We start from the raw sequence: 27089 nt of genomic DNA on the forward strand, positions 1-27089 counted from the left end.
CCCTTGCTCTGGGATGTCTGGGCTCTGAGGGAATCTCCTGAATTGCAAAAATTAATGCTCAGAATTCCTTCACAATTCATGTGGCTAAGCCCATACAAGTTACAGGAGAGTTTCAGTTATAAAACATAAAGCTGAAGCCTGATAGTCCATTAACTTTTATTTAAAATCGCACCTTTCTGCTAGTCAAATTACCCAAGGTGCTTCACCTGAGCAGTTATCAAAACCAAATGTGACACTGAGTTACGTAAGGAGTTTAACAGAAGCCATGCAATTAAGAACTTTCACAACAGAACCCTGGATAATGTAACGAGAATCACAGAATCATAGAATCCATACTGTATGGAAGTGGGCCATGCGGCCCATTGAGTCCACAACAACTCTCCAAAGAGCATGCCACCCAGTTCTGGGGAAGGGTCACTGGACCCAAAACATTAACTCTGACTTTTATTCACAGATTCTGACAAAGCTGCTGAGCTTTTCCAGCAACTTCTGTTCTGGTAGCACCACCTAGGCCCAAACCACCCCCCTACCCTGTGCCCACATTTCCCATGGATAATCCACCAGGCCTGCACATCTTTGGACTGGAAGGCTGGTCGAGGCAGAAACCGACATAACATTAAAGAAGTATTTAGATGCGCCCTTGCGACACCAAGGCAAAAAGGCCATGGGCCAAGTGCTGGAAAATGGGGTTAGAACAGTCAGGCGGTTGTTTTTGACTGGCATAGCTGTGATGGGCCGAAGAGCCTTTTCTGTGCAGTAGCTCTCTATGACTCTAAGTCAGAGGCTGGGAATCCTATTGGAATAACTCACCTTCTGACTCCCCAGTGACTGTCCACCATCTACAAGGCACAAGTCAGGAGTGGGATGGAATACTCCCCACTTGCCTGGATGAGTGCAGCCCCAACGACACTCAAGAAACTTGACACCATCCAGGACAAAGCACATCCACAAAGATCACTCCCTCTACAGCAACACTGAGCAGTGTGTACTATCTACAAGATGCACTGCAGAAATTCACCAAAGATCCTCAGGCAGCACCTTCCAAACCTACAATCACTTCCATCCAGAAGCACAAGAGCAGCAGGTACATGGGAACACCACCCCCTGCAAGTTTCCCTCTGAGCCACTCAGTATCCTGACTTGGGAATATATCACTGTTCCTTCAGTGGGACTGAAGCCCGGAATTCCCTACCCAAGGGCATTGTGGGTCAACCTACAGAACATGGGCTGCATCAGTTCAACATGGCAGCTCACCACCTCCTTTCCAAGGGGTAAGTTGGGACAGGCAATAAATGATGGCCTAGCCACTGATACCCACATCCCATGAGTAAATAAAGGAAGTTTTAATGAAGTTGAAGTTCATACAAACACTAGACTGGGGGAATAAAAAGCCCTGGAATGCTTAGTGAATTAGTTAACTTTCGCCAATTTGACACTGTGATCACTTTTACTGATCTTTCATAATCAAATTCAAATTCTAAACTGTCGTTGTGAGATTTGAGGTAAATGACTGGCTGGCAAAATGTGTTCAAGGGTGAAATGGCCAATTCCAGCTCCGATATTTCCTTTTGAACTCATGTTCTTGGGACAATAATGGTTATTAAATTCATAGAATGAATAGCCACGTCAGACACCTGATGCTCACACATGCTGGGAACTGGAGAAAATGCCTATTCCAACTCAGAAGTTACAAACTCAAACTGAAGTCATTTGGATAGTTGTTGGATGCTGAGGCCTGAAGAGTAAAGGGATTTGGGAATGATAGAGGTGGAATTCTTTCATTGGGATATCACAGAGTCACTGGACTTTGTAGAAACAGTGAGGAAGTGTTTGGCAAAAGTATGTGCAAACAAGCAGCTATAAACTCCCCGTCACGTCTGATGAAGCTGAAAGAGACTAGTACCACAATGAGAGAAGACCCAGCACTAACCTTCAGCTGAGAGACTTTGGATACGAACTCCCCTCACTGCCAGAAAACTGAGGCAAGCATCGACATTCTCAATCTGGAACGGCAGAGAACGGAAACACGATTAACAAAACTCAAACTCCCAAAGTACACTGAAGTACGTAACTACTTCAGATTCAGTTCATACTCAACCATTCAACAAAAATCTCACAAAGAATGATTAAACCTCATCTGGAGATTTCTATAAAGCTCCCATTGTCCCAACCACATTGTGCAGGATGTTAAAGAATTCCTAATTTGGGACAGCATGCCAACAATTCAACCTATGTAAAGTGTGACTGGGTTTGTACACTACTGGACAATGAAAGCACAGTAAGTAGCTAGCATCAGCTCTGAGGAGTGGGGTAGTGCCCACAGTGAGAGAGTACAATGTGACACGACAGCAGCTGAAACATGGTTTTAACGTCTGAATGGTGACAAATGTCAGTCGCTGAGTGCTCCTGTGAACAGCTGAAAACTCTTTCAAGTGGAGCAGCTTTGCACAAATTTCCAGCAGCACTAACTTCAACACGAGAAATACCACCCCTTCGACCGAACCTGAAGGGCAGAGAGCTCCCAAACCTTTCTGAGAAAGACCAAGAGCAGTGAGCAAGACAACAGTGAAAGGGACAGAAAGTGAAAGGAGGAAACAAAATGACTCCGTGAGGCAGTAATGAGGGAGAAAACCAATTAAAAACAAAGGGATAAAAAGGAAGGAGGAGGGGAGAGAAAGGGAAAATTAAAAAAAAGCAGGGGAACAGAAGTTGCAAAGCAGAGAAAGAAATTCCAGTAGAGGAAAGAAAGAACAGAGAAGACAGCGACAAAAGATCATTTAAAAACACCATCATTTAAACAGGCAAAGATTTTGGGCTGACGAACATGAGCATGGCAAGTTCCCATGACAGACATTAGCAATATTATCAATGTTAGTGATGTTGGCTGGATGAGAGTAATCAGCAGCAAGATGCTCTCCCCTGCACATCCCTGAGCAGCACCCAGGGGTCATCGCCAAGGGAAATGGGCAGACAGAAAATCACTTCAGGGCCAGGTGGGAGATGTACACGTGGGACAGGTTCTGCTGGAGCAGGGCTGGGAGATATGCTAATGCAGTTGGGGTGGGTTTAAATGAGTGTGTCAGGGAGATGGGAACTTGAGGGGTAACCCAAATTAGAGGTCTACTGTGTCCATTGCACCTGACGTGGTCTCCTCTACATCGGTGAGACCAAGCGCAGATTCAGTGACCAATTCGCAGAGCACCTGCACTCTGTACGCTATAATCAACAATACTTTCTGGTTGCTAGCCATTTCGTCTCTCCCTCCCACTCCCGTGGAGACATGTCCATCCTGGGCCTCCTCCACTGTCACAACAATGCCACACGCAAACTGGAGGAGCAGCACTTCATATTCCTCCTCGGGAGCTGACAGCTTAATGACCTAAACATACAATTCACCAGCTTCAAAATCTCCCCAGTCCTCTCATCCCCGCTTCCTTGACCTGACACAACCTGTCCATCTCTCTTCTCACCTATCTGCCCCACCCCTCCCATTGACCAATCCTTACAACACCCTACCTGCATCCACCTATCACCACCCCACCCACCTTTTCCCAACCCCACCCACCTCCCACTATTTATTTCTGAGCACCCTTCCCCCTTCCTCATTTCTGAAGAAGGATCTCAAACCGAAACATCAACTGTCCTGGTCCTTTGATGCTGCCCGGGCTGATGTGTCCCCCCAGATCCACACTGTATCAACTCAGACTCCAACATCTGCAATTCTTGCCATTTCCTGAGCGCAAGGTAAAGGCAAGAAGAGGAAGAAAAGATTCTAGGGACACTGGAAGACACAAAAACAAAACACATGAACAGGAGAAGGCCATTTGGTCATTTGATCCTGCTCTCCCATTCAATATGGCCATGGGTGACTGTCCAACTCAGTCCCCTATTTCCACTTTCTCCCCCATACCCTCTGATCCAATTAGCTGCAGGAACTATATCCATCATCTTCTGGAAAACCCCAAGCTCAAACACTTTCCATGGCAGAGATTTCCAGCAGCTCCCAATTCTCTGGTGAAGGAATTTCTCCTAATGCCTGTCCTCAACGGCCTCCTGTGTACCATTAAACAGTGACCTATCCGTACCCCAGTTCTGGGCTCCTCCCACACCCCCACCACCCTGGTCATCACGAACATCCTTTCTTTGTTTGCCCTGTCTACTTTGTTAGAATGTTATAATTTTCTATGAGATCCCCCTTCATTCTTCTAAAATCCAGTGATATAGTCCTAATTGACCCAGTCCCTCTTCATGTGTCAGTCCTGCCCCATCCCAGGAATCAGTGTGGTAAACCGTCACTGCACCCCTCCATCACCAGAACATCCTCTCTCAGATAAGTAGACCAAAACTGCACTCAATACTCCAAGACCCTACAGAACTGCAGCAAGCCATCCCTGCTCCTGTACTCTGATCCTCTCACTGTGAAGCCAACATACTGTTTACCTCCTTCACCACCTGCTGCACTTGCATGCATACCTTCAGCGACTGGGGTACAAGGACACCCAGGTCCCGCTGCACAATTCCCGCTTTCCTAATCCACAAAAAACAGAAACAAAGCTGAGCATTGTTTCAATGTTTTGAAAGCGTACTAATGTCACAGAAACAGGAGTGAGGAACACACCAGGCCAACACGCACAGCATTCACAGACAGATCGATGAAGGTTTGGGTATGATCTAATCACCAGCACAGAAACATAATGGCTGGACATTTAGGGAGGACTGAAAAGAAAGAACAGGAGGTGACATTGCACTGATAACAAGGGCTAGGATCTGTCTGTTAGTAAGGGAGGATGTCGGACAGACTTGTGGAATCTGTTTGCGTGAAGCTAAGGAACAGTGAGAGATTATATCAGACATTGTGCAGAGATATTTATACAGCAGACATTAGCAGTGGGGCTGGGGCATAGGAATAAACAGTAGATGAGAGAAGCATTTAGCCTGGGTGACTCTAATCTCCAGATTGACTGGGTAAACCATAAACCATCAATATCCTGGGCATTAACACCGAGCAGAAACTCAGCTGGACTTGCCAATGAACACAGGGGTTACAAGAGCAGGTCAGAGGTTAGGAACACTGCGGTGAGTAACTCACCGTCTGACTCCCCAAAGCCTGTCCACCATCTACAAGGCACAAGTCAGGAGTGTGATGGAACACGCCCCACTTGCCTGGATGGGTTAAGCCCCAACAACACTCAAGAAGCTTGACACCATCCAGGACAAAGCAACCGCTTGACTGGCCTCACATCCACAAACATCCCACTCCCTCCGCCACCGACGCTCAGTAGCAGCAGTGTGTACTGTCTACAAGATGCACTGCAGAAATTCACCAAAGATCCTCAGGCAGCACCTTCCAAACCCACGAGCACATCCATCCAGAATGAGAAGGGCAGTAGATACATGGGAACACCATCTCCTGCAAGTTCCCCTTCAAGCCACTCACCATCCTGGCTTGGAAATATATTGCCGCTCCTTCCCTGTCACTTGGTCAAAATCCTGGAATTCCCTCCCTAGGGCCCTTGTGGGTCAACCCACAGCAGGAGGACTGCAGTGGTTCAAGACGTCAGCTCACAACCATCTTCTCAAGGGGCAACTAGAGACAGGCAATAAATACTGGTCCAACCAGTGATGCCCACATCTTGTGAATAAGTATGAACATTACTGGTCCTCCAACAGTGCGGCACTCCCTCAGCACTGACCCTCCGACAGTGCGGCACTCCCACAGCACTGACCCTCCAACAGTGCGGCACTCCCTCAGCACTGACCCTCCGACAGTGCGGCACTCCCTCAGCACTGACCCTCCGACAGTGCGGCATTCCCTCAGCACTGACCCTCCGACAGTGCGGCATTCCCTCAGCACTGACCCTCCGACAGTGCGGCATTCCCTCAGCACTGACCCTCCGACAATGCGGCATTCCCTCAGCACTGACCCTCCGACAGTGCGGCACTCCCTCAGCACCGGCCCTCCGACAGTGCGGCGCTCCCTCAGCACTTACTCTCCGATAGTGCGGCACTCCCTCAGTACTGACCCTCCGACAGTGCCCGCTCCCTCAGTAGCACAGTGGCTGTGTGAGTGTTTAGTTTCAGCCTTGTTGGATGGATGAGAAGCAGGAAACTTTAAGTTGAATTGCTGCATCTGCAGGAAGGTGTTGAATTGTTCCCCATGCTCCGTACTGGAGTTGGCCTGGCTTCTCCTGAGTCCAGGATGTGGTGTTTCATTGTACAAAGGCAATAAATAATTGTACCTGCACAAGATAATTCTCATCAAACCTGAGGGAGAAGTTTGACCAAAAGCAGCAAATGATTCAACTACCAGGATGGGTCTGAGTAAGGAAAAGCAGTGATAAAGAATCTCCATCCATTCAATCTCTTCTCAGAAATATAAACAAGCAAATCTGGGCAAAAGTGAAGCCATTATCATTTCTCATTTCACATCCAATATCTTCACATCAGCTTAAAGTCACGGAGTAAATGAACAGCATTCCCCTCAGTCACTTGTTGCTGAGTTCGGATTAGATCGACAAGGTGTACTTTCCGGGAGGTCCGTGCCAATCCCTGTTTCTATTCCCGTGGAGATTGTCCAGTCGACTTCATTTCCTCCTGGCCCTACTTCACCCTCAGCCTGAAGTGCTTGTCCCCATTCCACACTCCCAACTCGCCACGGCCACCAACACAAACTCTCCGAATGGCCCCTGCTGTCTCAGGTAAAGGTCCGGCCTTGTTAGTGTGCTGCATCGAGCCCTTTGCCATGTCCATCAGGAAGGATGTGAGCCTGAGGCGGGCTGACTATCCCGGGCAGCGGGGGTCTGCAGGTCAAGGCCTCCCTGTACAGGGATGATGTCACCATTTTCTGCACCAACCAGTAGTCTGTGCGTAGGCTCTTGAGCATCTGCGACCTGTTTGAACTGGCCTCAAGTGCCAAAGTCAACAGGGGTAAGAGTGAGGCCATGTTCTTCGGGAACTGGGCTGACCGATCCTTCATTCCCTTCATGGTGAGGAGAGACTTCCTGAAGGTGCTGGGTGTTTGGTTCAGAGGGGCTGGGGCACGAACCAAGACTTCGGAGGAGCGTATCACCAAACAGAGGCAGAAACCGGTCCTTTGGGAGCACCATTCCCTTTCCATTGCCAGAAAAACCTGGCCAACAGGTGCGAGGCACACTCAGTGTTGTCATAGGTGGTGCAGGTCTGGCCCATTCTCCAAAACTGCTCTGTTTCAGTCACTCAAGCCATTCTCCCCTTCATCTAGAGGTTTAAGATGGGCTGTGTCATCAGGGACACCACGTAAAAAACTCTGCATAAGGGCAGGGAACAGCGTAACCAATGCCACCCTCACCCTGACGGCCACCTTTGTGTGCAGCTGTTTCAAGCTGAGCGTAGATCCTCAGTAAGCAAACACCAAGTGTCACTGTGTTGCGAAGGATGGGCCTGGCCTCGTTGCCGCGGAACGCTCCGAGTAGTTGGACCGTCCCGTACCACCTGTCCTTCGTGGAGAAATTTTTGAAAGGAAACACCTTTGACTACAAGGCCGTCAGGCAGTGGTCAGCACGTAGTATCCTCGGGACCCTTCGGGAAAAGGAGAGGGTGGATCCCGTCGTGTGGTTCCCCACGCAGACTGCCAAAGTCGTTTGGCAGAATGCCTCATCACCAGAACTTTCAAACAAGCACAAGGACATTGCTTGGCTGGCGGTGAGGGGCTGTGCCAGTGAGATCCTTTATGCACGCCCGGAATCTCTGCGCCACTGCACACTGCCCTCGAGGCGGCTGCGGGGGGAACGAGACTGTCAATCATCTCCTTCTGGAGTGTGCCTATGTGCAGGAGGTCTGGAAGGGGATGCAGTGATATTTGTCGAGGTTCATCCCGAGAAGCTCCGTGACACGGGACCCCGTGCTCTACGGGCTGTTTCCTAGGACGCACACCGAGTTCGATATCAACTGCACCTGGAGGACCATCAACGCAGTGAAAGACGCTCTATGGTCTGCCCGCAACTTGCTGGTCTTCCAGCTGAAAGAACTGACCCCGACCGAGTGTTGCAGATTGGCACACTCCAAGGTCCAGGACTACGTGCTGAGGGACGCGCTAAAGCTTGGGGCAGCTGCTGCCAAGGCGCGGTGGGGAAAGACCACTGTCGAAGAGCTTCTTCCTGGAGCTAAATGGGGGTCTGTTCTGTTATCGGACCCTCTTAGTGCCTCAACTATGGAAATATATTTGTGTACAAGGAAGAGATGCATTTCACTTGTTGGATATACTACTGTACAGAACCAAACTGCTTTCGTGTCTACAAATAAAGTATATTTTTGATAATTTTTAAAGAATGGCCCTGAAGGGGTTAAGTTTCCTGTTATAATTGGCTCCACCCATTCTACTGATGTAATACCGTGTGGGTGGGGACCACCAGTTTTCCTCTTGTTTTCAGTGAGACCGGTTACATCTGGACCAGATGCCTAAGGTCGTGAATAAATATAGTTAGACTTATCCCTATCATGCAACAAACCTCTTTGTTAAGGTGAGAACAGCACCTTAGAATCACACAGTGTAGAAGACACCCTTTAGCCCATCAAGTCTGCACCAAATACTACTCTAAATCTCCACTAGTCCCATTCTCCAGCTCTAGGTCTATAGCCTTGAATGCAATGACACTAAATGCTCATGCAAGTACTTTTTTTTAAAACAGGTTGTGAGGTTTCCTGCCTCGACTACCCTCCCCGGCAGAACATTCCAGATTCCCACCACCCTCTGGGCGAATTATAAATTCTCAAATTCCCTCTGAACCTCCAGCTTTTCACTTTAAAACTATGTCTCCATATCACTCAGTATTTTTAATCAACCTGTTCAGGGTTCTGGAGCAGGTGGGACTTGTACCTGGGCCTCCAAGCTCAAAGTTAGGGACACTACGACTGCACCAGAAGAGCCCTCTGTTCCTTTGTAATTGATCTTGGAACTACAGGGAAGAGCTGGCTCCTATCCACTCCATCCATGGCCCTTGTTATCTGATACATCTGAACCTCACCCTTCCCCGTTCTAAAGGAAACTACTCAAGCTGAGCAAGCCTCTCTTCTTCATGGGAATGCTCCGTCCCGGGCAACATCCTGGTGAATCTCCCTCTGCAAACCCTCTACCCCAGCGCCATCAGAGAGGAAATGTAACAGCACCTTCCAAACCCACGACCACTTCCATCTCAAAGGACAAGGGCAGCAGATACATGGGAACACCGCTCCCTGCAATATCCCCTCCAAGCCACTCACCATCCTGACTTGGGAATATATTGCTGTTCCTTCACCGTCGCTGGGGCAAAATCCTAGAATTCCCTCCCTAATGGCATTGTGGGTCAACCCACAGCAGGTGGACTGCAGGGTTAAAGAAATCTGCTCATCACCACCTTGATTGATTGATTGTCAGGTGTACGGGAGTTCAATAAAAGGCTTTGTCTGAGAGCAGCACAGACAGATCACAGAAAGCAGTGTTGTGTCGATTAAAAAGACTTAGACAGAGACACACAGGTTACACTGCACAGGGCATGAGTGAGGTGAGATCAACATTAGCAAGATCAGCATTATTTGAGGGTACAGAGCCCATTCATCAGTTTAATAACAGCCGGGAAGAAGCTGTTCCTGAACCTGTTGGTGCGTGTGTTCAGGTTTCTGTATCTCCTGCCTGATGGGAAAGGCTGTAGGAGGTCATTACCGGGGTGCGATGGGTCTTTGATGATGTTGGCTGCCTGTCTGTGGCAGCGAGCCGTGTAAATGGAGCCCATGGATGGAAGGTTGGTTTCTGCGATGGCCTGGGCTGTGCACACCACCCTCTGTAGGTTCTTACAGTACCGGGCAGTGTAGTTGCTGTACCAGGCCGTTATGCACCCGGGCAGTGTGCTTTCAGTGGGGCATCGGTACGAGTTGGTGAGGGACCTTATGGACATGACAGATTTCCTGAGCCACCTGAGGAAGAGGAGGGGTTGTTGTGCCTTATTGATTGTCACATCTACGTGGGAAATCTGGGCAGAGCAGACTCAAAAGGCTGAATGGCCTAACTCTGCTCCTGTTTCTGATGTTTCTGTGGTCATCAAGGAAAATATACAGAAAGTCGCGCAGACTAAGCATTGAAAAATGCACTTGAAAATGTGTCAGTTCAATTCAGCTTCAAGGTTCATTTGAAATTCATTTGCAGCCTCACAGATCTGAATTAACCCCTGAAACAGCACCATCACTAAACTTCAGCAGAATGCAGTTGTTTCTGTTTTCCCAGCAAGACAGATTACTTCACATGCTTAACATTCACATACACTCAGGTTTATTATCAAAAGTGGGCTTTTGTTAATTAGCGTGCCTAGTTCTCCTGCAATCATCTGATTTAAAATTACTGAAAATGACTTTAAAAGCCAACATCAAACCATTTAATACCTTCACTGGTGTACACAAGGCAATGTTTTAATATATTAAATATCTGTTGATGTTAAAATCTTTTTAAAATGCCAACTGGTGCCTATGTGCAAGGAATATCATCACAGTTTCAAATGTCTTCCGAAATCTCTGTAAGCGGTTAAGTGGTGTCATGGTATTGACCCTGGGCTAGAAAATCCAGAGGACCAGGTTAACTTGGGCACATGGGTTTGAATCCCACCCTGGTGGAATTTGAAATCACAAAAATAATCTGGAATAAAAAGCTAGGCTAATGGCCATCCATTGTCGACTGATGGAAAAGCCCACCTGGTTGACTCATGCTTTTTATTGAAGGGAACCTGTCATCCTTACCTGGTCTGGTGTACATGTGACTCCAGACACACAACAATGGGTCTTAACTTGCCCTCTGAAATGACCCAAGCAAATCACTCAGTTCAAAGACAATTAGGGAAGGAAGGTGATAGCCTGGGCGTATTATTGCTGGACTGTTAATCCAGGGATTGTTCTGGGGACCTGGGTTTGAATCCCACCACGGCAGACGGTGGAATGTGAATTCAACAAATATCTGGAATTAAAAGTCTAATGATGACCGTGAATCCATTGTTGATTGTCGGAAAAATCCATCTGGGTCACTAATGTCCTTTAGGGAAGGAAACTGTCATCTTTACCTGGTCTGGCCTCCATGTGACTCCAGGCCCACAGCAATGTGTTTGACTTTGAACCGTGCTCTGGGATAGCAAGGAACACTGGCCTGACCAGCGACTAAAAAAAGAAACAAAAGCTGGCCCAGCCAGTGAGGCCACCGCATAAAGCAATAAAAAACGAATTTGTATTTATATACTGCCTTTCAAGGCCATTGAAGGTCTCCAATTACTTTACAGCCACGAATATGTTCGAGGCGCAGTTGCTGTTTTAAGGTAGGAACCACAGCGACCACATTGCGCACAGCAAGAGCCACCAAACAACAGTGCAATAACGACCAGATGATCAGTTTCCTGTGACAGTAGCTGAGGGATAAACATTGGCCCTTCATTGAAAAGTGGGGTTGCGGAAATTTTTTCTACATCGACTTGAGGGACCGGGCTAGGTTGAACAGAAAGTTAGCACCTCGAACAGTGCATCACTCTCTCAGTAGCTCAGCAAATTCACTGGAGCCTTGGTTACATCAAAGAGGAACTAGAACTCCCCATATTATCTCTCAGCTGTGGGCTGTTAGCCAAAGGTATTCAGCGGCAAGTTGTGAAATTGAAAAAAATTGAATTCAACTACCCCTTACATAGGAATGTCTTTATGGAAATCTAATAGGCTACAGAGTGTCTAAGACCTGCACACATGTCTGTATCCTAATTGGGTGACCAGGGTCTTTCAGGGAAAAGTTCTGTAGCTGTTTATTCCAGTCACTGCAACACAACCAGGCAAACATCCGACTGGCATCAACAGCATCGAGCTTGGACTGTAACATGGAAACATCAGAGCCCTGTGCACACATGTCTTTAGCCTGACCACTGTGTCATACCCTCAGTATACCCCATTCTGTCACAGTTTTTAACACACCTGGTGCCTGACATGGTCAGTGTACAACACACTCAATACATGACATGGTCAGTGTACAACACACTCAATACACGACATGGTCAGTGTACAACACACTCAATACACGACATGCTTCAGTTAGGACACGCACAGTTTACAACACACCCCAAGGTAATACCATGCCCAGGGTACCCAATGCTCAGTTTACAACATGCTCACTCTCTGACATGCTTGGATGAGTTACCTAGAGTGGCTGACTATCAATGGACGAGACCAGTTAGCCCCAAAGCTCAAATGAATAACCGGCTGCGCAGTTTGTAACAAGTGCAACACAATCAATAAACTGTCAAACGACCTCTCGATAGTGCAGACTGAACGACATTTACATTTATAACCCTCACACCACTGCCTGTGTGAGCTGGCTTTGCCTTTTCTGCTATTTTCAGACCAAGTAAAGTTTTGAAACATTTTACCATCTGGGCCTGGCTTTTGGGACAACTGTTGATAGCTTCAATCTTCTCATTAGCTGTAGGAAATACAAACAGATAATCAACTGGAGTGGATTATCAAAGAGGAACTCCAACCACCCCAAACCCCCCATGTCAAGCCCCCTCAACCCTGTGCACCCACCGTCACTCTGGAAAGCAGGGCAGAACCCACACGGCAGGGGGAGGGAGGGGGGGGGGCGCTCCCTGAAACATTTAGAACACAGTACGCTGCCCCGGTCGAAGTTGGAGTGAGGGGTGTGGGGTTATGGGTGTGGGGGTGGGGTGTAGGAGACTTGGCTGTTTGCAAACAGACTAGCCTCAATAGCCAAGCAGGGTTAATGTGAAACTCTCAGGGAATGCACTGAGGAGGAGTTGGGATAACATTTCAAACTGCATTGAGACCCAGAGACACTTGTACAGTCCAAGCCCACACATAGAGAGGGTAAATACTGCAGAAATTCACTTTGTTCAAGTTTCCCTTCAAACGCAACCTAACCAGATACTCACTTCTTCCTTACACTCAAAATACTTTAATGTTCGCACACTTCTAGCAAGCTCCTGTAATCCAAGGAAATGTGATGCCTCTTTGTCAGGAAATGTTAGTCAGCGCAAAACACACTGCAGACAGAGAATCTAATGCAAATACTCAGCACATTCTGTGCCCCCCCCCCCACCCCCAGGTTTGTCCTCACCGATAATTTGGATGATTTCTGCCAGTAAAACTCCATCAGCGACATCTTGTTGTAAATCCTTGATCAGTCGTTTATGACCAGACCTGGCCAAGTAATGATTGGCCCAATCAGTATAAATCTGCGGAGAGAGAGAGAGACAGTAAAAAGTCTTGCAGCAGCTCACAAACTATTTTGAATCACTCAGCCTTCCAAAGCAAGGGTTTTAAAAATGGAAACAGCTTTGAAGAGATTTTACTGCGCTCCAATTTCACTATGAGTCACTTGCAGTGAACTCAACGGGTGGTGTCACACTGACCACACACTTTAAAAAAAGTTATCTTCATTTTAGGGGAATCCTCTGCCCCCAGAGAGAGGGCAGAATGTGGCACTGGCTCCCAAAGGGAGTGGGTAAAGGAGAAAGGTATTGGTACATTGAAGGGGCTAACTGGATAAATGCAGGAGGGAGAAAGGAATTGGAGGAGTTGGTGATAGGGTGAGATAAAGTGGAAATGGGAGAAGTTTTGAGTGGAGCACTAACATCAGCACTGAGCAGAGGGGTTGAATGGCCTGTTTCTGTGCTGTGAAAGAATAAAGGGACAGATCACATGTTTAAAACAAAAGCTCTCACCTTGTTGGAACAGAAATTTTGATCTGAACCACATGAAAGGAATTTTCAACACCAGAAGTCAAAGCTCTCTCTAGTTCTCTAACTGTCCCGTCATCCAAGGAGTTTAATCTGGGAATTCCATCGACAAGTATTGATGCTGCTCCTGACTCAGCACAGCATTCACATCCCAGCAACTCAACGTACACTCACCAACAACAAACAGGTACAGACACACACCTACACACAGACACACACACACATACACATACACACAGACCCACACACACACAGACACCCCCACACACACAGGCCTACACACAGACACACACACAGACACACACACACACAAACAGATACAGACACACAGACACACACACACACACACCTACACACCTACACACAGACCCATACACCTACATACAGACCAACACACACACAGACCAACACGCCTACACACAGACCCACACACACACACACACACACACACACACAAGGACTCACACACACACAGACCAACACACCTACACACAGAGCCACACACACGCACAGACCCACATACACGCACAGACCCACACACACGCACAGACCCACACACCTACACACAGACCCACACACACACAGACCAACACACCTACACACAGGCCCACACACACGCACAGACCCACACACACGCACAGACCCACACACAGACCCACACACCTACACACAGACCAACACACCTACGCACAGACCCACACACACGCACAGACCAACACACCAGACCCACACACCTACAGACCCACACACCTACAGACCCAAACACCTACACACAGACCCACACACACACACAGACCCACACACACACCCACACACACGCACACACACAGACCCACACACACACAGACCAACACACCTTCACACAGACCCACACACACGCACAGACCCACACACACGCACAGACCCACACACCTACACACAGACCCACACACCTACACACAGACCCACACACACGCACAGACCCACACACACGCACAGACCAACACACCAGACCCACACACCTACACACAGACCCACACACCTACAGACCCACACACCTACACACAGGCCCACACACACGCACAGACCCACACACACACACACACACAGACCCACACACACACACAGACCCACACACAGACCCACACACACGCACACACACAGACCCACACACACACAGACCAACACACCTACACACAAACCCACACACACACACAAACGCACAGACCCACACACACGCACACACACAGACCCACACACACACAGACCCACACACACCCACACACCTATACACAGACACACACACACACACACACACAGACCAACACACCTACACACAGACCCACACACACAGACTCACACACACCTACAGACCAACACACCTACACACAGACCCACACACACGCCCAGACCCGCACAGACCCACACACCTACACACAGACCCACACACCAGATCCACACACCTACACACAGACCCACACACACACATGCACAGACCCACACTCCTACACACAGACCCACACACACGCCCAAACCCGCACAGACCCACACACCTACAGACCAACACACCTACACAAGACCCACACACGCACCCAGACCCGCACAGACCCACACGCCTACACACAGACCCACACACCTACACACAGACCCACACACACACACGCACAGACCCACACACCTACACACAGACCCACACACACGCACAGACACAGACCCACACACACACACACAGACCCACACACCTACACACAGACTCACATACACACAGACCAACACACCTACACACAGACCCACACACACGCACAGACCTACACAGAGACCCACACACGTACACACAGACCCACAAACACGCCCAGACCCCCACAGACCAACACACCTACACACAGACCCACACACCAGATCCACACACCTACACACAGACCCACACACCTACACACAGACCCACACACCTACACACAGACCCCCACAGACCAACACACCTACACACAGACCCACACACCAGACTCACACACCTACACACAGAACCACACACACACACGCACAGACCCACACACCTACACACAGACCCACACACACACACGCACAGACCCACACACCTACACACAGACCCACACACCAGACCCACACACCTACACACAGACCCACACACACACAGGCACAGACCCACACACCTACACGCACAGACCCACACACACGCTCAGACCTACACACAGACCCACACACGTACACACAGACCCACACACCAGACCCACACACCTACACACAGGCCCACACACACACACACGCACAGACCCACACACACGCACAGACACAGACCCACACACACACACACAGACCCACACACCTACATACAGACCCACATACACACACAGTCCCACACACACGCACACACCTACACACAGACCCACACACCTACACACAGACCCACACACCTACACACAGACCCACACACCAGACCCACACACCTACACACAGACCCACACACACACACGCACAGACCCACACACCTACACACAGACCCACACACACACACACGCACAGACCCACACACCTACACACAGACCCACACACACACACACGCACAGACCCACACACCTACACACAGACCCACACACCAGACCCACACACCTACACACAGACCCACACACACACACGCACAGACCAACACACCTACACACAGACCCACACACACGCACAGACCTACACACAGACCCACACACGTACACACAGACCCACACACCAGACCCACACACCTACACACAGACCCACACACACACACACGCACAGACCCACACACACGCACAGACACAGACCCACACACACACACATAGACCCACACACACACACACAGACCCACACACCTACACACAGACCCACATACACACACAGTCCCACACACACGCACAGACCTACACACACGCACAGACCTACACACAGACCCACATACACACACAGTCCCACACACACGCACAGACCTACACACAGACCCACACACCAGATCCACACACCTACACACAGACCCACACACACACACAGACACAGACCCACACACCTACACACAGACCCACACACACGCACAGACCCCCACACAGACCCACACACCTGACCCACACACCTACACACAGACACACACACACAAACACCCCTACGCACAGACACACACACAGACTCACACACCTACAGACCCACACACCTACACACAGACCCACACACACACACGCACAGACCCACACACCTACACACAGACCCACACACACATACACCTACAGACCCACACACCTACACACAGGCCCACACACACGCACAGACCCACACACACGCACAGACCCACACACACAGACCCACACACACACACACACACACACCTACAGACCCACACACCTACACACAGACCCACACACACGCACAGACCCACACACACGCACAGACCCACACGCACAGACCCACACACACACACACAGACCAACACACAGACCCACACACCTACAGACCACACACACGCACAGACCCACACACCTATGCACACACACACACACACACACACACACAGACCAACACACCTACGCACAGACCCACACACATGCACAGACCTATACACACACACACGCACAGACCCACACACTGACCCACACACACACACAGACCCACACACCTACACACAGACCGACACACCTACACACAGACCCACATAGACATACACACCTGCACACAGACGCACACACACACAGACCCACACACACACAGACCAACACACCTACACAGAGACCCACACACACACACACAGACTCACACACACACACACAAACACACACTCACACACAAAAACGCAGACCCACACAAACCCACACACAAAAACGCAGACCCACACAAACCCACACAAACCCCCACACACACACACACACACACACACACACACAAACACACACAAACGCACTCACCCCCACACCCACTACACAAAAGCCTACAAAGGCACACACACCCTCCACGCACACGCACACTCACATACACTCACACAGTCATATAGACACACATACTCACTCACACCCACACACATACACATACACTCACATAGCATGTACACACACACAACCACACACACACTCACAATCACACACTCACAGACGCACACTCACACTCAAGAACCACTCACAGGCACAAACTCACTGGCACTCACGCAGACACACACTCAATCAAGTACATACACAATCTCTCGCACATATTCTCTCACACACTCAAAATACACACACTCAAGCACACACACACATTCAAGCATAAACATACACAAACATACACACAGAAACAGAAGCACACATACACACACTCACTCATATACATGGTCACTCATGGAAACACATACATGCATTGAATCACACACACTTACTCGTGAGTACTCGGTCACGCTCTCACACACTCTCACTCATACACACACACACCTGCACAGCCTCACTCATGTGCACGCTCTCACACACACACACACACACACACACACACACACACACACACACACACTCACACATTTCTATGGTTCTATTTTGAAAAGGCATCTAGTTATCTATGTGTCATCATGGACACAATGGGCCAAATGGCTGACTTTCTGTGCTGTATCGTTTCTGTGGCTCTACTCTCACTGACGCACACACTCACAGTGATTTACACAACTACTTGGTCACACACACACACACTTCACACACACACAGACACACTCACTAACAAACACAGACACACAGACACACACTCACATACACACACACACTCACGGACACACAGAGCTGCTGAAACTGAGAATATTTGTTGAAATAGGACGCTCTGTTATTGCCTGAATTCAGTTTTTCAAACTCTGCAGTTTTTGTTGGCTCACATCTCACTTCTGAGAAAGGTGAGAGGAAATGAAAGTAGTTGAATAAATATCCGAATATAGTCACAACTCTGCCTTACTGGTAACATCAGAGAAGTGGCACCCCAGGGGGAATTCCTGGCATGTTTTGGGCAGTTCTAAACTTTATTCCGACCTGTTTAAAATCGGAGCATTTTGAAACTTTGAAAGGGAGATGGAAATGGGAATGGATTTGATCTGAGCAATTAGAGGCATGAGTGCACCCTGGCACTTGTTCCTCATGGACTGTTTAAACACAGTGATTAGAGAAACCACAAACAAATAATGCTTTTCAGATGCCCGAACTTCTAACTAATTTAAAGCTGAACTATGCCAAATTCTTCTTGTCACTTATATTGGCTTCGAATTGTGAACTGGAACGTGCCTGCCAACGTAAGCCAATTCAACAACAACTTTCAAAACAGAGTTGGATAAATATTCAAAAGGGAACTGGGGCCTTTGGAGTGAAAAGCAGGGCCTGTAGAGGGACTGGATGGCGATTTCCCCTAGAACTAGCATGGGTATAATGGAGTGAATGGCCTCTTTGTGTCCTGCTTGATTCTGTGTACCTCCCGTGTCCTCCCACCAATTCCCAGAAATAACACGCGTTTGAGAGGGTTGGCACTGTTCAGGAAGGAGGAAAGGTTTGGCATTAAGTAGCCCTTTCCTAGTGGAGGCCATGCCACAGGGATCAATGTAGCTCTGGGCCGCCAGGGGTGGGGGTTAGTGGTCATGGTTGTGAATAGGAAACAGAGTGTGATGGAGCCCAAACAGCAGGATAATGAAAATTTGCTTTTCCCTTTCCTGAACAGACCCATCCTACCAGCCCACACCCTGTGCTGGGGTGCCATCCATCACAGTTCCTCAGTACAGAGGGAGATCCCACAGTGTGCACCGACATATCTCCACCACAGTCAGGCCAATTGCCAACTGCCATTGGGATTCCTTAGGGAAGTCGGAAACGGGGGTCAAGTCAGGGGCTATCTACCGATCCAAGAGTGAGGGAATGTGTTGGGGAGAGCCAGAGCTGAGAAATGGAACTTCACAAAACTATCAGAAACTGGAACAAGTGATCCATTGTTTATTGGTTAACCTTCCCTTTCTGCAGAAACACAACCTCATTGACAGCCTGGTACCCAGCTCGCACCAATTCCCATTTGCCAGCCCTCACTCATCAAGACTAGCCCCCTTTCCACTAAAACCCCACCTTTAAAACTCTCATCTTTGGTTTCAAATCCCAGCAGGGTATCCACACAACACCCCCATCCCCAGCCTTTACCTCAGGAAATTCCCACTTCCTCTCCCAGGTAGGAATTACAATCTCATTCATCTCATTGGTCATGTGATAAAATTACCATGCAATTTTTAACCAATCACAGTGACCACTCCCTATCAATGCGTCTACCGCAGAGGCAGACACAGAGGCCAGGACATTCTGGAGGTTATCATTGACGAGAAACTCAACTGGACTCACCACATAAACACAGTGGCTACAAGAGCGGGTCAGAGGCAATGAATACTGCAGCACCCAAAACCTATCCGACGTCCACAAGGCACAAGTCAGGAGTGTGATGGAACACTCCCCACTTGCCTGGATGGGCGCAGCCCCCAACAACACTCATGAAGCTTGACACCATCCAGGACAAAGCAGCCTCTTGACTGGAATCACATCCACAAACATCCCAATCCCTCCACCACCGACACTCAGTAGCAGCAATGTGTACTGTCTGCAAGATGCACTGCAGAAATTCACCAAAGCTCCTCCAACAGCACCTTCCAAACCACAACCACTTCATTCTAGAAGGACAAGGGCAGCAGACACGTGGGAACACCACCACCTCCAAGTTCCCCTCCATCATCCTGACTTGGAAATATATTGCTGTTCCTTCAGTGTCGCTGGTTCAAAATCCTGGAATTCTTTCCCTAAGGGCATTGTAGGTCAACCTACAGCACCTGGACTGCAGTGGCTCAAGAAGGCAGCTCACCCCCACCTTCTCAAGGGGCATCTAGGCACTGGGTAATAAATATGGCCCACATCCCAAGAATGAATAAAAATAATTCCCCATTACAGGCCCTGCCTCCAATTCCTCATGTATTTATATAGTAAAATTATTACTATATATCTCCACATCCCCCTGTATGATGCCTTCTTGCTTTTGATTCTATTAAGATAACAGATCCCAATTGAGCCAATGCTACTCATTGCTGCAAAGGTTTTCACTACAGAGTGATATTCTAGCATTCCAGATAAATGCTGCTTGCTGGAGCTCCATGGGTCACACCTTCTCCTTGGAATCAGAGGGTATCAGAGCTCCTGTTACTGCGGTTCAGACAAAGTGCTGAACTGTCAGAGGAGCTGATGTTCAGACAGCACGTGAGTGCAATGACTTCACAACAAGGAGCCATTTCCATCACATTTAATTTTCCCCTGGCCTCTAACTGTGTGGGTTCACCTGAAAATGACTCACAACAGTGCAGTCAGACAGTGATAACACAAGTAATTCAAGTCGCAAATTAATTTCCTGTCACTTTTCATGTTGGCAATGAGGATAAAGTGTCATCCCAGTACAGTTAAGGGTTAATGGACAAGGTCAAATTCCTGCCCAGGTTAAAGTCTCCTGGGAGTGAGCGGGGTGGTACTGGGGTGGTAGTGGAGTGTAATTATGACACAACAAGTTTATATCAACGTGAACTCACTTTGATGCAATCAACTCACTGTGAATGGATGCAAATTGAAAATGCAACATTTTAGGAGCAGGAGTAGGCCATTCAGCCCCTCGGGCCTGTCCCGCCATTCGATGTGATCATGGCTGATCTGTGGCCCAACTCCAGATAGCTGCCTTTGGTCTGTATCCCTTAGTACCTTTGCTGAACAAAATTAAATCAATCAATCTCACTTTTAATGTTGACAACTGATCCCACTATCCACTGCTGTTTGTGAGAGAGAGTTCCAAACCTCTCCCACCTGTTTTGTGTAGAAGTGCTTCCGAACATCGCTCCTGAACGGTCTGGTCCAAATGCTCAGACTATACCCCTAGTTCAATAATCCCCAACCAGTGGGAATAATTTCTCTTTCTGTACCCTGCCTTTTCCTGTTAATATCTTGAAGATTTTGATCAGATCTGAAACTTTGGGGTTTCAAGACCCCCTTCCCCAGCACAATCCTGGCAAATGTCCCAAGCCATTGAGAACAAAATGATGATCCCAAAGACAGAGCCACTATCCAAAAGGAATTGAGATACTGCTGTGTGTTATGTCTCACAGAGACATGGCTCACTCCTGCTAACCGCCCAACCCCCGACCCACCCCACGACTGTGCCTTACAACCTGAGGGTTTTTTAGTTCACCAAATGGTCCACTTGGTGTATTCGGGGAAGGCAAGGGGTAGGGGGGTCTGCCTCCTGGTACTCCAACGTGGTGACCCTGGTGAGGTCCTGCTCCCAGACTTAGAATATCTAACAGTGAAATGCTATCCCTACTACCTGTCACATCGGTTCATCTCCACCATCCCGGCAGCACCTCATGTGGAAGTGCACTTGACGAAATACACAATGCTACAAACAGCCTTGAGACAGAATACCCTGAGGCCATGTTCATCATTAACTTCAACCAGGCCAACTTCAGGAGTGTGCAACCAAAATACCATCAACAAATCTCCTGGCCCACCAGAGGTCCAAACATCCTCGACTACTGCTGTACAACCATCAAAGATGCCTACACTCCATCCCCCATCTACATTTTGGAAAGTCAGATCACAACACTGCGCTTCTCCTCCTGGCTTACAAACAGAAATTAAAGTGTGACGTCCTAGTGCAGAAAGTAATGCAGTTTTGGCCTGAGGCAATGATGGGGCTTCTACAGGACTGCTTCGAGTCAGTGCACTGGGTCATATTCAAGAACTCAGCCACCAGCCTAAACAGGGGTGCCACTGCTGTTACACACTTCCCCAGGAAATGTGTAGAAGACTGCATGCTGAAAAATGTTTAATCTGAGTGAATCCCAACCAGAAGCCAGGAATGACTCAGGAAATCCGATCCCTACTGAAGTCCAGGTCTGAGGTGTACAAGGTGACCAATATAGGAAATCCAGGTACAACCTTCACAAGGCCACCAGAGACAGCAAGCGGCAAGACCAAACTCAGCTGGAGACCCAGACCAACCACACAGGCATCCCTTGTTTGTGGCAAGGCTGACACGACATGACAGGTTACAAAGCAAACTCAAACAGAATTGCTGCTAACAGTACATCCCCATCCAATGAGCTCAATGCATTGTACACTCGCTTTGAACAGAATGTCAGTGAAATGATGTCACCTATCCCATCAGCCTCAGATGTACCTGTTCCCATGGTGACTGCCGCAGATGTTAGATTGGCCTTGAGAGTGAACCCATGGTCCAGATGGAATCCCCGGCCACACATTCCGATCCTGTGCGGACCAGCTGGCTGGGGTACTCGCAGACACCTTTAACTTCTCCTTACTATGATCTGAAGTCTCCACCTGCTTCAGGAACGTGACCATCACCCCAGTGCCGAAGATAAATCATACAGCATGCCTCAATGACTACTGCCTGGTGGCTCTGTTAGCCATAATGATGAAGTGCTTCGAGTGGTTACTCAAGGTTCACATCACCTCCAGCCTCCCAGACTGCCTCAATCCTTTGCAATTTGCCTACCAGCACAACAGATCCACAAATACGCCATCTCCCTGGTACCTACATCAGGATCCCACGTATTGACTACAGTTCCATCTTTAATACTATAATTCCAAACAAACTCACCTCTAAACTTCTGGGTCTTGGCTCCCACTTCTGTAACCAGATCTTCGACTTCCTGACCCATAGACTGCAATCAGTAAGAACAGGCAACAACATTTCCGCCATAATCCTCATAACACTGGTGCCTCACCAGGCTGCGTGCTCAGCTCCCTCCTGTACTCCCCAAACACTCATGACGGTGTGGCCAAATTCCATCCTAACTCCATCAAAAAGTTTGCTGCTGACACCACCATTGTAGGTCAGGTATCAAACAATGATGAGACTGAATAAGGAAAGAGATTGAGTGCACAGCGGAACGGTGTAAAGATGACAATCTCTCCATGCACGTCAGAGAAACAAAGGAGCTGGTCATTGAACAAAATCAAAGTTGCTGGAGAAGCTCAGCAGGTCTGGCAGCATCAGTGAAGGATAAAATAGAGTTAACGTTTCGGGTCTGGTGACCCTTCCTCAGAGTTGGTCATTGACTTCAGGAAGTGGAGTGGATGACACACCCCTGTCTGTATCAGTGGGGCTGAGGTAGAGATGGTCAAGAGCTTTAAGTCCCTGGGATTGAAGATCAACAACAATCTGTCCTGGTCCATCCATGCGACATTATAGTCAAGAAAGCACAGTGACACCTCAACTTCCTCAGGAGGTTAAGGAAATTTGGCATGTCTGTAAAGACTCTGATCAATTTCTATAGATGCACTACAGAAAGCATTCTATTTGGATGCATCTTGGTTTGGTAAGGCAACTGATCTGCCCAGGTCTGTAAGAAACTACAGAGAATTATGAACACAGCCCAGTCCACCACAAGGGTCTAGGCCGAAACGTCAGCCTTCCTGCTCCTCTGATGCTGCTTGGCCTGCTGTGCTCATCCAGCTCTACAACTTGTTATCTCAGATTCTCCAGCATCTGCAGTTCCCACTATCTCTTCCATCTATCAACTCACCTATAATTCCTGCTGCCTCAGGATAGCAGCCAATATAATCACAGATCCCTCACACTACAGTTACATTCTCTCCCCTCCTTCCGTTGGGCAGAAGATATAAAATTTTATATCCACATACAAAGAGATTCATGAACAGCTTCTTCCCCGCTGTTATCAGACTTTTGAACGGGCCAGTTGAATGTTAACATTGATCCCTCTCTCTCTCTCTCTCTCTCTGCGCATCTTCTCTGCTGCTGGAACACTATACCCTGCACTCTGGTTTGCTACCCTAATGCACTTTATATGGTACGATCTTCCTGTACAGCATGTAAAACAACACTTTTCACTGTATCTTGGTACATGTGACAATAATAAATCAATTCTAAGATCTCCTTTTACCCCTTTGAATGAATGCGTGCAGGTCACCCTGGATCCCTCTAATGCTCACTTGCACTTTGTCTACCTCCATCAGCCAATCGTAGCTGGTTGCTCGGACTGTAAGATCTGAGATTTCAACCCTGCGCCTCTTCACCTCTGTAGCTTTAGAACGTCCTCTAAAAGTTTTAGCAAGGTGTTGATCACATAGCCTAACACCAAGATCCCATTGTCATTTTTTTAAAAATGGCCGCCCCTGTGAAATGCCTCGGGGTGTTTTACAGTCCTCAAGGCACTATATTAATGCAGGTCGTAGTTGTTAGCTTGGCTGGCCTGTTCCACGTGTAGTACCGAAATACTGTCACACGATGGCGGGATTTGCACACAAAAGTAAAATTACCGGTTTCCTGAAGCTGGTGATGTTTAAAACCCTGGTCGTAATGTTCTCACTTAGTAACAGCACAAGGTTCAGCCCTGCTGGCGCTTTCGGATTAATAGACGCCATTGCTCTCATGGGAACATCCAAAAGAGAACGCTGTCCCTCCCAAGAAACAGTTGTCTTAAAAAGGTCAAAGCTAAGATAAAATTATTAACAATTGGAGACAGAGTGAGCTAACTGAATGGCACAGCAAGGGTGTTGTAAGAAAAACAGTTCCATCCCAGCAAGTCGTTAGGGTCTGGGCCATTCTGCCTGGAAATGTGGAGGAAGTGAAATGGTGTGCAGGGGTATGGGGGAAAGGCGATTACACTGGGTAACGATGCACTGTGAAGAGGCAGTTCAGACATGTTAGGCCAAATGGCCTCTTTCTGCACTGTTACAATGCTGTGATCCTGTGAAGTTTGAGGGGCTGAATGGCCTCCTCCTGCTCTTACACTAGTGCTCGGCTAGAAACTGTTTGACCACATCCATTCAGAGACGATGTGTTGGTGACCGCGAAAGCAGTCGCTGCAGGTGGTCAGTGCAACTCACATCTGAAAGTGAGCCAGTTCCTACCATAGGACTATCCAACCATCACAGCCAATTCTCACACGGTCAACACTTTAACCACAGCCAATGTGACACCAGCACCCAAACAGAATGAGAAAGTGAGCAAGTTCGTCACTTATAGAAACTGCCCTCCTTCAATCAATCCAGTAACAGCTCAGATCACTGCGTTTCCCTCCCTGAAACACGGGCTGGTTCATATGGAGAGCCCTCACCTCCCCACAAACACCACCCCACCCCCTTCCCCATCCAGCCCAATGTACTCTCACAGCCCACAGTCTTACCACACCCTGATTCCCACCCTGACTTCTAATCATCCCTACCTTGACCCCTCCACAACCCCAGCCAGAATCTCCCAATCTCCCCTATTCACCAGCCTCCAGCCTCTACCTGTAGGTCCCATTCCCCACCACTGTACCCCCAATAAACTAAAGGAGAAGCCAATCATTACAGTGACTGAGGGAGACTGCTCTGGCCTGTCCTGTACAAATCCAAAATGGAGCTCCCCTACAAGTGGCCTGTCCATTTCTAAGTATTGTTGAGTTTTGAAACCTGGAAAATCCCAATCTCCCTTGATATCAAGTCCGAGAGCTCCACACCCCTCATCCAGTCTTCCTCTCCACCCATTACCCTTGCCCCTGCCCCCAAACACCACCCTCCTTCAGCCACAGTCCCCTCACTCACTCCCATTCCTGCCATTCCTGCCATCCCGCCACCTCCCACACCCCCAGCTGATGGTCTCCTCCCGGACTTTCCCCATTTATATCACTGCAATCACCAACAACCAGGTACTCCATTCGATGCATGGTTTTCTGAATGTTACGCTTTCTTGAGGGAAGAATGCTCACTCCTTACTTCCAACTAATTGTCTGCATAAAGACTTCATCAATGATGTGTAGTCAAATGTAGATCGAAATCTGTTGATGTATGGGACTCCGGGAAACGTTATGCACACATCAGGAACAGGGGATATGGGTAGATGAGGCGCTGTGAGTTCACAGATTTTCATGAATCCCACCCAGTGGCTGTGAGCTGAAGTGATAATGGGAACTGCAGATGCTGTAGAATCCAAGATAACAAAGTGTGGAGCTGGATGAACACAGCAGGCCGAGCAGCATCTCAGGAGCACAAAAGCTGACGTTTCAGGCCTAGACCCTTCATCAGGGAGGGGGATGGGGAGAGGGAACTGGAATAAATAGGGAGAGAGGGGGAGGCGGACCGAAAATGGAGAGAAGAGAAGATAGGTAGAGAGGAGAGTATAGGTGAGGAGGTAGGGAGGGGATAGGTCAGTCCGGGGAAGACGGACAGGTCAAGGAGGCAGGATGAGGTTAGTAGGTAGGAAATAGAGGTGCGGCTTGAGGTGGGAGGAAGGGATGGGTGAGAGGAAGAACGGGTTAGGGAAGCGGAGACAGGCTGGGCTGGTGGCTAGATCCTATATACTTCCCAGTAACAGGCTCGAGACACAGAG

General features: G+C 48.6%; 1 protein-coding gene across 2 annotated transcripts in view; it reads right to left on the bottom strand.

The window, feature by feature from the left end:
* Positions 1 to 27089, bottom strand: part of nav3 (neuron navigator 3) — an 824703-nt gene that overhangs the window by 304525 nt on the left and 493089 nt on the right. For both annotated transcript variants that reach the window (XM_059652602.1, XM_059652603.1), the window contains 3 exons: positions 13103 to 13220; positions 12396 to 12448; positions 1931 to 2003 (listed from right to left, as the gene is read on the bottom strand). In XM_059652602.1, coding sequence (XP_059508585.1) covers positions 1931 to 2003; positions 12396 to 12448; positions 13103 to 13220 — 244 coding nt within the window. The remainder of the gene's footprint in view (positions 1 to 1930; positions 2004 to 12395; positions 12449 to 13102; positions 13221 to 27089) is intronic.

Source organism: Stegostoma tigrinum, chromosome 18 (assembly GCF_030684315.1).
Source record: "Stegostoma tigrinum isolate sSteTig4 chromosome 18, sSteTig4.hap1, whole genome shotgun sequence".
In the NCBI taxonomy this organism is placed as follows: domain Eukaryota; kingdom Metazoa; phylum Chordata; class Chondrichthyes; order Orectolobiformes; family Stegostomatidae; genus Stegostoma; species Stegostoma tigrinum.